General features: G+C 39.3%; 1 protein-coding gene and 2 long non-coding RNA genes across 6 annotated transcripts; 2 read left to right on the top strand and 1 right to left on the bottom strand.

Moving 5' to 3' along the window:
* Positions 1–1183: 1183 nt before the first annotated feature.
* LOC119302302 lies at positions 1184–6642 on the bottom strand. Of its 4 annotated transcripts, none has more exons than XR_005147451.1 (8): positions 6081–6642; positions 5857–5998; positions 5266–5446; positions 4666–4946; positions 4009–4061; positions 2352–3546; positions 1976–2049; positions 1184–1392 (listed from the first exon to the last, which is right to left on the bottom strand). It is a non-coding gene; the product is annotated as an uncharacterized LOC119302302 (long non-coding RNA). The 4 variants fall into 4 exon arrangements; XR_005147452.1 differs by having other exon boundaries at positions 4666–4755; positions 4880–4946; positions 5857–6642; XR_005147450.1 differs by having other exon boundaries at positions 2352–3368; positions 3478–3546; positions 5857–6642.
* On the top strand, positions 2025–8178 carry LOC119302316. Its single transcript, XR_005147458.1, has 4 exons — positions 2025–2116; positions 7626–7703; positions 7787–7955; positions 8066–8178. It is a non-coding gene; the product is annotated as an uncharacterized LOC119302316 (long non-coding RNA).
* Positions 8179–11254: 3076 nt separating this feature from the next.
* LOC119302321 lies at positions 11255–11974 on the top strand. The gene is made up of 3 exons (XM_037579362.1): positions 11255–11425; positions 11502–11621; positions 11687–11974. Exons 1-3 carry the CDS (start codon positions 11273–11275, stop codon positions 11960–11962), a joined length of 549 nt encoding a protein of 182 aa, XP_037435259.1. The 5' UTR covers positions 11255–11272; the 3' UTR covers positions 11963–11974.
* Positions 11975–14255: the final 2281 nt, after the last annotated feature.

Raw genomic sequence — 14255 nt, forward strand, 5'->3', positions numbered from 1 at the left:
AGTTAGAGCAGCATTGAGATATATTAGCGGCTAAGGAGGACTGCTTCCTTAATAAATTTATGTTTGGTTAGGGATGGAAACTATAATTTTTCTTTTTGGTTAAGAATTTGTAAGATTCTTTCGGTGTTTTTGTATTACCTAAAATTTGGTTCGCTATCATATTTATTGCATTACTAATTTTCCCAAACACATTGTGATATAGAATTTAGAGCAATAAGAACAAACGTATGATGGCGTTTGATTATTATAAGAGATTAGTTCTTATAGTTTATAAGTTTATTTATTCACTAGCAGTTGGCACCTACTACATATGTTGTCAATTTAATATTGACTGCTTTTGTTGGCTATATAGATGGCGTATGCTAGGCGCCATCCTGATGTCCTGTTAATTAACGCTGTCGCGACTGTAGCACCTAGCAACTCATGCGGCAAACACGACGGGCCATCAAAGTCGTCATAGGACTGTCTCCCAGCAAGGTCATCCTTCATATAGACTCAGAAGGCCTCACTGTACGGCGGTGCCGTCACATCACATTGTCGGTTTTACTGTTCAGAAAGGTGATGTCAGGCACTCGCCTTTGCGTGGTTAAGCGGTGGGCATTGGCCTAGCGCCTAGCTTTTACCCTAGACGCTAAAAAACGGGCAGCCATGTCCTTCGGAGATAAATAAGCTTAACCAGTGAGGGGTCGAGCGAATAAGCCGAAAAAACAATCTCATCCACAATCATATCTCCTACCCTATGAGGATTCAACCGCTCCAATGAATAAGCAGCTTATTCCAGCGAGGGGTTTAGCTTGCAATCTAGAAATCGAGCTTCACATTCCGGTTCCCGATCAGTGTTGCAATCGAGAGAGGATGAGGGAGAGAGGCGTCATGATGCATCAAGGATAGAGGACGAGGGGGAGAGGCGGCATGAGTAGACTATGCACATACCGATCTTTAGTAGGAGAACCACAATATGTCCTGTGTTTAAGTGGGTCAGGGCAGACCATCTGGGCTATTTCGTCACACTAAAGTACTAAAGCCTAACACTTGTGACGTAGAGATTTAAATAATTGCTGGCCAAATGCATGATTAGCACGTAGTGCTTTCCTGATCATTTTTTCAGTGAATTATTTAAGTGAACAAATAAATTCATTAATATTTCATCGTTATTATGCACGTCGTATCGTATAACTTCATCCATACACGCACTGTTATACGATACGATGTATACTTTATTCTTCAAAAATAATCACATTCCAGCTATACAATATTAAATAAACATATGAAGGTCATATTGCACGTATCTTGCATATACTATTTAATCCTGAAGTTGTCCTTGATCTTCCTCTCTCGCCGTTGCCTTAAATTCCAGCTAGCGAATAAACGCTTATTATTTTTTATCTGTCCCTGAATAGAGTAAAATAAATCATATATGCATGGTTTTTCTTATTGATCAGTACCCTACAGTACACAACTAGAACCACGTTAATAGTAGATACGTTAGTGTGCACGCCGTGAATGTTCAATTTTGATACATGCTAATCAATGATAAGTTCATGAAGATTATGTGTAAGAACATAAGCATTTGGGAAAAAATGAGTACCACAAAAAAAATTAAGGCATGATAATTGACATCATCATGATCTAAAGTATGTATAGTACATTAAGGACAATCTAATTTTATAGTAAGTTTTGATTTCTGACTTCTTTTCTAATATATTATTAAGAGTTATGCGTTTGATGAAAAAAAGGAAAGATATCTGTACCATATATAAGTATACATATGAAAAAAGCAAAGACGTGTGCTACCCAGCCTTCCTCTGCATGGCCTACCATTTTATGTTAACATCCTGTAAAATCCGTCAATGCCTAATTTATTAACAGGTGTGATTTTCATGGAAAAATAAAATAGATGTGCAGGGGACAGGTATATATGGTAGTGCTAGATTAAGCAATGATCTGTTAGCCAGTTATCCTCCGCATGGCCTACCTATATATGTGAACCTCCTCTGCCATCCCTCCTCCCCCTCATTGCTCTTCTTTCGGCCATCACAACAGCCATACCTAGAGGAGAAGTTCCCAAGGAGTACTCTGTGTAAGCAAGGAGCATCAAGAAGGCGAGTACCTCTAGGTATGAACAATTCTGGATCTTTATCTTCTCTAAAACTGTAATAGTTGTTATGTTTACTTGAGGTGTACTATCAAAAGTATGTTTGGTTTAGGAATACTACAAAAATATTGATTGCCATCATATCCTCATAGGAAAGGAAACTGCTTTTTGATAGCCTCATAATAATTATAATACAGGTAACAAAGGAACACTTATTGGGGGGAAATGAGCTTAGAATTACTAAGATAGGCATTACCTTTTGTTGCTCAATCAACTGGTACTAAACCATATCATATTTTGGCCTCCCCTTTCTGATTGAGGTGGTTTGGGTTATCATTCCACAGTTGCACGTACATGCCCTCCCCATATAGCCATCATTAAAAAAGGTGTATGAGTGCAAATGATGCAAAAAATTATACAAACTATTGACACAAGATATAATATGACTTATCACAACGGTTAGCACCAAACAATAGCCACATAGCCAGATTCCTAAAGAAAGAGAACATTCAAAACAGAAAAGCCAATAGAAGCCATGAGCAATGAATTGCAGTGAGATAAATTCAAGCTAATTGTGAAAATGCCAACAACAGTGAATATTATGTATTTTACATAACCATTGATTGTTTTTTGTAATATCAGGATTCTTGATAAGCATTTTTTACTATAGGAAGGGGATCACTGGTTTATTAATTTTTAAATTGTAAATTTCTTAACCTGCAACACAGACTAAATGAGGCTAGAATCACAATATCATGTTGAACAAAAAAATGCCATTTCAATATGAAAGACTTGGCCTTTTTATTGTTAACTAGGTAAATGAAGCAAGTGCACGCCATGATATTCAAGTTCACCGAAACTCTATTTCAGATTATTTTTCCTATGATGGAGCTAAAATATTCCTATATACTTGTAGGAATCATAAATCACTAAATCAACAGGAAGTCCGGTCATAGATCACTATAGTTCCTCTGCAACAAACTGGAGCTAGCAAGATGAAGAAAACGATGCGTGATTCTTAAAGCAAAGTGTGGATAAATACCTATATATAGTCTTAGAACACTATAATCATTATTCAATATTTAGATACTTATATTTTAAAAGGTGGACAGATACGTCAAACCTTTCCTATGCTAGCAACCAATATTGCTACTTAAAATTAATACCTCACTATGGTTCAGCTCCTCTGTAGTATTGGCGCGCCTTGTCATTCTCGTTATGCACAGGTTTTGTTTGCCGAGGTGGCATCAGCTCCATGGTGGCCTCCTCCGAGCTACAGTGCTCATCGACGCCGAAGAAAAAACCAAAAAAGAATCTGGCTATTTATACATGACGACAACAACAATAATTATGAGGGTATACAAGACCACAACAGTAATTACCGTAGCATGCCTCTTTCTTGGTAATTAGTTGTTTAGAAGCCAAGTCAATTATGCTGCTCCCATTGCCAGCTTACAAATAAAACAGCAAATTGCTCAAATATACAACACATTGTCAATGAATGCAACACACATTGCACAACATATACACATGCCTTTGTTAAAGAATTATGCCTCAAATTCCATGTTGTAAACAGTAGCATAATTTAACTCCAAAACTAAGAATAGACCCTACCAAAATCATGCATAACCAGAATTACGATGGCATAACAACAACCATTGCAGAGATGGTGTTGACTAATCAGGGCATAACCAGGAACCATATAATTAACCATAAGCCATGTAAATAAAAATAGTAAGAACAGAATACCGATAAACTGAAACCATGATTACAGGCAGTGAGGAAATCAAACAAACTTCACCTTATAATTATACATGGCATAGGCAGATACAGGAAAGTCAAAACCCTGCCTAGGCAGTGAAAGAACACAAATCAGGGAGAAGACCAAAAAAGTATGTTGCGCCACGACTCACAAATTTCATGGAACCATACTAACCAAGAGAGCCTTCGGTTTCTCCTCCGCTTGCTGTTCAAATGGTAGAGTTGAGAAGTAATGAGGAACGTTGAAAACAAAATGAAGTGTGATAGCAAGAACACGTGCAAGGTCTATATTTAATCTGAACTGCAAATTTTAGGAGCTCAAATTTTAACAATAACTTTGATTCCAAGACTCAGTTACAAAAATGTGGTTTTAAGGATAACTTTGATTCAAAGTACATGTTCTATGTACAAATATGAAATGGATGAGTTGGACACTACAGTTCATATCACAGCTATAGTGACAAGTCAACTTAAGAAGCACTATATTCTAAAGATAATATTTTAGATGGCAAGCGGTAGAAGAAGACTTCTCCAAGGAGCATATTCAACATCTTCAAAACGGAGATGTTTCAGATGGGCGAGAAGTGTGTTAACCAAAACAAATCCCTGAATCTCCCTGCAGAACCCTCCTAAAACTAAGCATCATCAATCAAACGGTCTTCCAATCTACAACCCCAGATCATAGAAACAAAAGCAACACATGAACAACATTTCAATTTAACGGTACATTCATAGAAATTCTGAATGCCCCACAAGAACATATTTAGCATCAGCATGTAAATAGTGAGAAGACTTGTGTTTTGCTGTACCTGATTGTCCTTGAGGTATAGGGTTATCTTAGTACCCCTTCCAAGGGGCTCTCCAGTAGTATCATGTCTCACAGTGAAGGAGCCACCATCCTGGGACTCCCACACATACTACTCATTAACAAGGTAAGCGGAGTAGAAACTGACACCAAACTGACCAATCATGGACACGTCGATGCCAGCAGCTACAGCCTCCATGAAATCCTTCAGGACCAACCTTGCAATGGTACCAAGGTTGTTCACGAGGACTTGGTCAGGGTCTCAAACCTGATCTTACCCAACACCTGCACATCATAGCACCCAAATACCCAATTTAGTGAGATTCTCACAAATAACCAGTCAATAATGTGTTTGTGATTATGCAAGAACTAGGTTTTGAGACTAATAATGCATTACAGTAGAATCAACCTATATTTTCATTTATTTTACATTACATATGCAAGAATCTAAACAACCACATGCATAGCACACTGCCTCTACCTAGCTAATGGGGCATTTATTTAGCAGAAAAGCAGGTCGTTTAACTAGCTAGCTAACAAATAACAATCACTGGAAGATTAGCATAGTAGCGGGTAAGTGAGGAGAGGGAGAGGGACGTTCTACCTGCTGAGAGCAATGCGTCGTGGTGGCCAGGCTGGACCCGTCGAGCTCGGTACCCTTGATCGCTCGCCTTGGAAGAAGAGGAGCAGAGGGCTTGGTGGCTATGTGCGCCCATCCTCCTCGGGCCAGGGGCTGCAAAGTGCCCTCCTGCCGACGTCGCCGTCTCGTCCACGCCATGGGAGATCTGCAGCAAAGGAAATCTAAACCATATTACATATAGCTTTAGTCTGAGAGCAGAGGCGGCTTTAAACATTAGCATGCCATGGGCAGGTGTAAACAACCATAGAGCAGAAATATGGCCATGAGAGCAGTAATAAGCCAAATCACTTGAAACAAACGAACTTAAAGGACCAATGGTAATAACAGAATCTATACGTACATTGCTTGAACCATAAAATGTTGCTGCTTATTCATTCATTGAAGATACTTGAATCATGTGCATACATAGAAATTGAACCAAAACTGGTGATGTGTTTTCATCACTGGTGATTAGTTAGTAGGCTAATTGAATTGAGTGCAACAACTAATTACCAAGAAAGAGGCATGCTACGGTAATTATTGTTGTTGTCGTCATGGAGGGGCCGTCTGTCTCACCTTGCCGCGGAAGTGGTGGGGGTTCCAGAAGACGGCTGAGTGGTAGGCGATGTAGACCACAGGCTGCACCACCGTGGCCATGTCTTGGCCGTCGGGGAGCAGTCTTCGCCCTGGCCTTGCCTGTGAGGCCGGGTCACGGCACCTCGATAGAACAGCGAGTAGGAGATCAGTTCAGGAATCATCAAAAAGAAAAGTAGAGGAGGAAAGGGGTCGGATCTGCGTACCGGAGCTGCTGGCGTTGTAGATCCAGGCACCACGCTGCGAATCCACCATCGAACTCGCCAGAGACTAGCACCGCCGCGGATCCGACCGGAGGGCGAACGGATCCAGCACCAGCGTCTGGGCGATGAAGCTCCATGCGTGCGTCGACAGCAGTCGCACAAGTCTCGCCGAAGCATGGAGTGGTGGTCGCGGCTAGATGGCGCGGTGGTTGCAGGCTCGGCGACGCGCGCCGCGATGCGGCGGGGGGAGGTCAGAGGGCGAGAGGTGAAGCCGGAGACTGGTGCGGTGGTTGCGGGCTCGGCGACGTGCGCCGCGATGCGGCGGGGGAGGTGGGAGGGCGAGAGGTGGCGCCAGAGACTGGTATGGTGGTCGCGGCAAGATGGCGTGCTGGTTGCGGGCTCGGCGATGTGCGCCGTGATGCGGCGGGTGTGGGGGGTGAGAGGGCGAGAGCTGGCGAGTGACTGGACAGGAGAGATGAGTGGAGGGGAGAGGGACTGATGCGGCAGGCGGAGTCGAGCGGCCGCCACCTACCTCGCGGCGATGCGGCGGCAGAGGGGAAAGTGGGAAGATGAAGTGAGTGGAGGAAGAGGAGCGAGTGGGTGGATAAGGTAGGCGACAGGGGAGGCGGGCCGACGCGGCGAGGAGGCGGACCGACGCGCGGGGGAGGCGGTCCGACGCGCGAGGGAGGTGGGCCGAAGCCTAGCCCGTGATGCATTTGGTCTGGGCCTGGACGTGTTGTTTATGGCCCGTGTAATTCATTATAGTTTTTTGTTTGTAATAGTTTACAAATGTTTTTTTTGTTGGACACTTGTTCATAGCCTACAAAAATATTTTAAATAATTATCAACTGACTAATTACTTATATATGAACATTGAGGTTTGTTGTTTATCCCGAGTTTCATGGTGTAGGACATTTATTTATACAACAATTATTTAAATAGGTATCCTTTTTTGCATAGAAAAAATTTCTGTTAGTTTTACTGTTATTTTTTTATATATTATATATACAAATATGATGCAGTATGAAATACCATTTATATTTCATCTTAAATATTTCATCATGGTATATTTGTTATTACTGGACGTCTGAATTTTTTTTTGTGATTATTTTTATACCTCAGAAAATATCATATATATTTACAGTATACATACCTAGAATACTAAATATGGTGCATAAAAATAAATATTTATATTCTTATAACATATACTAAGGGTATCACAAAATAAATCATATAAAAAATAAATATACTTTGTTAATGTTGGTTTGTTTGTTTTAGTTTTTGTATGGCAATTTTCCATAGCTAATACAAATAATTTAAAATAACTTAAGCAATTTCAGACGCTTAACTACTTATATATGAACATTATATTTTGTTTTTTGCCCCGATTTGTTGTGTTAGTAAAATGATCCTAGCGTCATTTTTTCCTAATATAACCAAATACTATTTTTATTAGCAGCGAAAACAGTGGTGTTGGTTTCACATTCAGATTTATCATATATTTTATATAATTTTATTATGCAGTAAAAAGTATTAATTATATTTCAGCATAGATATAAATTGATGGGTTCCGACATACTCACTGATAAAACGATGATAGACCACAGTGAAACACCACGAGAAGAGGTGCATATAGCTAACCTTCCTCTGTATGTATCTTATAGATGATAATACGGAAGGGCTTTCTTTATTTTTCTTGTTTTTTTCAGAATACAGGAGACATGGATATGGACTTTGGAGATGCACGGAAAGAATCCATTGAGGGTTGAGATGCGATGTCGCTGAAAGGGGACGAAGATTCACAACATAAAAATGTTGAAGAGGTTATATCTCATGACAAACCAAAAAAGGATGCTAATTTAGTTATTTTCCCATAAGGTATTTTTTAATATTATTATCAATCTTATTTTTGTAATATTTTTTTTGTGTTCAACTAATTTTTCTCATTTTGATTGTAAAGTTGGCTCATATTTTTATGAATTCGACAGACTATGTTTGTACCGCTAGGGATATTACAGTCATCAAATCAATCAAGTCTGCCCCGAAGAATACCTAGTTCGTAGACATTGGAGATGCCTTGTTATCAACCGACGATTTTGAATGCCTTATTAAAGATGATATGTTCTTACATGACGGTGTAAGACCAATTGCACAAACTTTGTAATTAATAATACGAACAATATATAATATCATAAAATATAAATATAATCTAAATGCCCATTACAGGTGATAAATGCTTACATATATTGCATGCTTGCTCACGAGCATCTACAAGACAGGGCGGGTGAAAAGGTACACATTATTAGCACGTTTGTATCGGGCCAGATAAAAGAAGACGGGGAAAAAGACATAGACCCATCAAAATATCGTCGCATCGTGCGTCATGTTAATAGTTATCTACAACAAGATATGGTTAGTTTTTGTCTCGTAATCCATGCATATAATTATGGATTGTTTTTATTTAGTTCATATGTTTAATGATTTATTAATAACTATATCTAATTGTGACTGTGACTTGTATCTTATTTACACCAGTTATTCATTCCGATTAACATGCCGGGCTACCATTGGTATCTAGCAGTTGTCGTTGCCAAAAAATGAGAGATCCAAGTATTGGACCACTAGTAGAAAAAGGGCCTATTGTCCCGGTTGGTAAGGGCCTTTAGTCCCGGTTGGTGAACCGGGATTAAAGGGTCGGTACTAATGCCTCCCCCCTTTAGTCCCGGTTCAATCCAGAACCGGGACTAAAGATCGCGGCCACGTGGAGCCTTTAACAATCCACCTTTAGTCCCGGTTTGTAACACCAACCGGGACTAATGGAAATTTTATGATATTTTTTTGAAATTTTTTTTGAAATTTTTTTTTGAAATTTTTTATTTTCAAATTTCTGAATTATTTTAACCCCTCATTAGTGAATCTCTAATCAGCACCCCTCATCACTGCTTAATTTATCCTCTTCTCTAATCACCCTCATCATTCCAAATCACCTAACTTCCCGAACGGTCACCCATCCTCCCACTCACCCAGCCTGAGCACGCTTAACTTCCGGGTTCTATTCTCCCTCGTTTCCAAGTCTGCACTTGTTGTTTTCCTGACAATAGTAAGATGTTAATCCTATTAACCCTCAGGAATTTTGCTTGAGCATGAATTGACACATTTCACTGTTTGAGTTTCAAACTATTGTTTTCAAAAACAATAATTATTTAGAAAACAATAGTTATTTTGAATAATTAGTTTGACCAGGGTTTGACCATAGTTTGACCACAGTTTGACTACAGTTCTAGGGGCCATTAGTATCAACATGTTGAAACAATATTTTTTTCTTTTACTTAGTCCATGCTGCTAGAGTCAACACGAGGTCAGAAGTTTTGTGAGAAGGAAACTATCCAGACGTTGGCAACATTATTTGATAGCTGGCCTGGGATGGAGACCGACATCTCATCTTGCAATAAGGTAAATAAAATTTTTTGACCATTGTTATCATGGTTTGTTTTTGTTTCTAATAGCTCCACTTGTAGATTTATCTTCCCTATGCATCAATCGGCCGATACATCCTGTACATCATCGACAGAGAGGCACGTCGTCTATATATTATGCAACCTATTCAATCATCACAATCGTTAGAGGATAAAAACTTGAGGCATTCACTGAAATTAAAAAGTTTTTCAAGGGATTTCAAAGAAGCACTTGAAATAAAGCTGCCTGGGTGGAATTCTGATATATCTAAATGGCATCGTTTATTCCCGGCCGATGTTCCCCCTGTTAAATTTGGATGTAACTTTTCGAGTAGATGATTTTTCATATAAAAAACTTTTTCATCCGAGTTAGTATGCAAAAGTTATGCCCATATTTACAAATTCCAGAGAGATTTTGCAAATAAAGTCGAAATTCACATTTGCAAATTTCCCCAACAACTAGACCACATATCACATGGGAAACTTATTTTCTTTTATTTTTTTGACATTTCCATCATTTTCTTTTATTTTTTTAAAATTGAAAAGGCGATCCACCGGGGGGGGGATAGAGTTTGAAAATGGGACCTTTAGTACCGGTTCGTGGCACGAACCGGGACTAAAGGTCTCAACCCCATTAGTCCCGGTTCGTGCCTCAAACCGGGACTAAAGAGACCTTTAGTCCCGGTTTGAGGCATGAACCGGGACTAATGGGCATCGCACCCTTTAGTCCCGGTTTGAGGCACAAACCGGGACTAAAGGGCACATGTGAACCGGGAATAATGCCTTAGCCGCACGAACCGGGATAAATGCTCACATTAGTCCCGGTTCTGGATTGAACCGGGACTAATGGGCTAAACAGGCCTGGACGAAAGCCCTGTTTTCTACTAGTGGACTCACTTGGTGAGAATGTCAAACGCAATGACCTTGCTACTACGGTAACTATCTATTTCTTTTCTCATCTTAGCATTTATTTTGTTTGACTTCATCCTTAACATTTCTCATATATACATAAAAGTTATTAGGGCTAGAGAAATGGCTGAAACTTGCAGAGCATAGTTCGGAGTTTATCAAAGGTAATAAGTGGCCTGATCTCAATGTTACAAAATGGACGGTTGTAGAGCAAATTCAAGAGGCAATACAAACCGATGGGTAAGCACTTGTTTCAATAGTTTGTTTTCAGATTCATCTGTGTGATATTCTAAAGCATTATTTTATAATATTATAGCATATCGTGTGGATTGTTTATGCTAAATTATATGGAATACTGGACACCACATGGATTGTCAGACCAGTTTACGCAGGTATTTCAGTTTTATACATTATCTCATAATGTTTTATCAAAATATCTTATAAATTGTTTTCAAATTTTTTTGTAGGAGGATATGAAACATTTTCAAAAAATTAGCAATAATTTTGCTCGATTCAAAGATTAATAAGTTAAAAGGATGTCCCATGTACCATCAACCTCTCAACGAAGAAACTTTAGCTAATTCCGATCTTGAGATCCTGGATAATCCATCTGACGTGGTCGAAGAGAAACGTCCCACCCCAAACACTACCATTCCCACGGACCAACGTGAAATACTTGCCGGCCTCTCCAACTACATCGTGTCGATCAATGATGTTGGATGTTTGGAGTAAGTATCATCTATCAATATTTAATGTGTGGATGTATATTATTGTTCTTCTTACCATCCAAATTACAGGAAGGTGTGCGTCCGGAGCTCCACACCCGATCCAATGAGCTTATGTCTTAAGAAACTTCAGTGCATACTTAACATGGAGCAGCCCATGTACAAAAATTGCTTCAACACCGCCGTGCTTATGCTGGCATGTGACGAGGGAGTCTTGTTCACAGACCCTCCTATACACTACATGGATCTACGATTTTGTGTAAGTTACCGTAACTCTTCATTCTAGGGGCCATTAGTATGAAAATGTTGAAACAATATTTTTTTCTTTTACTTAGTCCATGCTGCTAGAGTCAACACGAGGTCAGAAGTTTTGTGAGAAGGAAACTATCCAGACGTTGGCAACATTATTTGATAGCTGGCCTGGGATGGAGACCGACATCTCATCTTGCAATAAGGTAAATAAAATATTTTGACCATTGTTATCATGGTTTGTTTTTGTTTCTAATAGCTCCACTTGTAGATTTATCTTCCCTATGCATCAATCGGCCGATACATCCTGTACATCATCGACAGAGAGGCACGTCGTCTATATATTATGGAACCTATTCAATCATCACAATCGTCAGAGGATAAAAACTTGAGGCATTCACTGAAATTAAAAAGTTTTTCAAGGGATTTCAAAGAAGCACTTGAAATAAAGTTGCCTGGGTGGAATTCTGATATATCTAAATGGCATCATTTATTCCCGGCCGATGTTCCCCCTGTTAAATTTGGATGTAACTTTTCGAGTAGATGATCTTTCATATAAAAAACTTTTTCATCCGAGTTAGTATGCAAAAGTTATGCCCATATTAACAAATTCCAGAGAGATTTTGCAAATAAAGTCGAAATTCACATTTGCAAATTTCCCCAACAACTAGACCACATATCACATGGGAAACTTATTTTCTTTTATTTTTTTGACATTTCCATCATTTTCTTTTATTTTTTTTAAAATTGAAAAGGCGATCCACAGGGTTGGGGGGGTAGAGTTTGAAAATGGGACCTTTAGTACCGGTTCGTGGCACGAACCGGGACTAAAGGTCTCAACCCCATTAGTCCCGGTTCGTGCCTCAAACCGGGACTAAAGGTCTACTCTTTAGTCCCGGTTTGAGGCATGAACCGGGACTAACGGGCATCGCACCCTTTAGTCACGGTGTGAGGCACAAACCGGGACTAAAGGGCACAGGTGAACCGGGAATAATGCCTTAGCCGCACGAACCGGGATAAATGCTCACATTAGTCCCGGTTCTGGATTGAACCGGGACTAATGGGCTAAACAGGCCTGGACGAAAGCCCTGTTTTCTACTAGTGGACTCACTTGGTGAGAATGTCAAACGCAATGACCTTGCTACTACGGTAACTATCTATTTCTTTTCTCATCTTAGCATTTATTTTGTTTGACTTCATCCTTAACATTTCTCATATATACATAAAAGTTATTAGGGCTAGAGAAATGGCTGAAACTTGCAGAGCATAGTCCGGAGTTTATCAAAGGTAATAAGTGGCCTGATCTCAATGTTACAAAATGGACGGTTGTAGAGAAAATTCAGGAGGCAATACAAAACGATGGGTAAGCACTTGTTTCAATAGTTTGTTTTTAGATTCATCTGTGTGATATTCTAAAGCATTATTTTATAATATTATAGCATATCGTGTGGATTGTTTATGCTAAATTATATGGAATACTGGACACCACATGGATTGTCAGACCAGTTTACGCAGGTATTTCAGTTTTATACATTATCTCATAATGTTTTATCAAAATATCTTATAAATTGTTTTCAAATTTTTTTGTAGGAGGATATGAAACATTTTCGAAAAAATGAGCAATAATTTTGCTCGATTCAGAGATTAATAAGTTAAAAGGATGCCCCATGTACCATCAACCTCTCAACGAAGAAACTTTAGCTAATTCCGATCTTGAGATCCTGGATAATCCATCTGACGTGGTCGAAGAGAAACGTCCCGCCCCAAACACTATCATTCCCACGGACCAACGTGAAATACTTGCCGGCCTCTCCAACTACATCGTGTCGATCAATGATGTTGGATGTTTGGAGTAAGTATCATCTATCAATATTTAATGTGTGGATGTATATTATTGTTCTTCTTACCATCCAAATTACAGGAAGGTGTGGGTCCGGAGCTCCACACCCGATCCAATGAGCTTATGTCTTAAGAAACTTCAGTGCATACTTAACATGGAGCAGCCCATGTACAAAAATTGCTTCAACACCGCCGTGCTTATGCTGGCATGTGACGAGGCAGTCTTGTTCATAGACCCTCCTATACACTACATGGATCTACGATTTTGTGTAAGTTACCGTAACTCTTCATTCTAGGGGCCATTAGTATGAAAATGTTGAAACAATATTTTTTTCCTTTTACTTAGTCCATGCTGCTAGAGTCAACACGAGGTCAGAAGTTTTCTGAGAAGGAAACTATCCAGACATTGGCAACATTATTTGATAGCTGGCCTGGGATGGAGACCGACATCTCATCTTGCAATAAGGTAAATAAAATATTTTGACCATTGTTATCATGGTTTGTTTTTGTTTCTAATAGCTCCACTTGTAGATTTATCTTCCCTATGCATCAATCGGCCGATACATCCTGTACATCATCGACAGAGAGGCACTTCGTCTATATATTATGGAACCTATTCAATCATCACAATCTCCAGAGGATAAAAACTTGAGGCATTCACTGAAATTAAAAAGTTTTTCAAGGGATTTCAAAGAAGCACTTGAAATAAAGCTGCCTGGGTGGAATTCTGATATATCTAAATGGCATCATTTATTCCCGGCCGATGTTCCCCCTATTGAATTTGGATGTACCTTTTCGAGTAGATGATTTTTCATATAAAAAACTTTTTCATCCGAGTTAGTATGCAAAAGTTATGCCCATATTTACAAATTCCAGAGAGATTTTGCAAATAAATTCGAAATTCACATTTGCAAATTTCCCCAACAACTAGACCACATATCACATGGGAAACTTATTTTCTTTTATTTTTTTGACATTTCCATCATTTTCTTTTATTTTTT

The sequence above is a fragment of the Triticum dicoccoides genome, chromosome 1B, assembly GCF_002162155.2.
Source record: "Triticum dicoccoides isolate Atlit2015 ecotype Zavitan chromosome 1B, WEW_v2.0, whole genome shotgun sequence".
NCBI lineage: Eukaryota > Viridiplantae > Streptophyta > Magnoliopsida > Poales > Poaceae > Triticum > Triticum dicoccoides.

Coding starts and splice junctions, on each gene's coding strand:
- LOC119302321 (XM_037579362.1), top strand. CDS start 11,273: ATGAGCTTATGTCTTAAGAAACTTCAGTGCATACTTAACATGGAGCAG. Junction 11,426..11,501: donor ACATGGATCTACGATTTTGT/GTAAGTTACCGT, acceptor TCTTTTACTTAG/TCCATGCTGCTAGAGTCAAC. Junction 11,622..11,686: donor ACATCTCATCTTGCAATAAG/GTAAATAAAATA, acceptor CTCCACTTGTAG/ATTTATCTTCCCTATGCATC.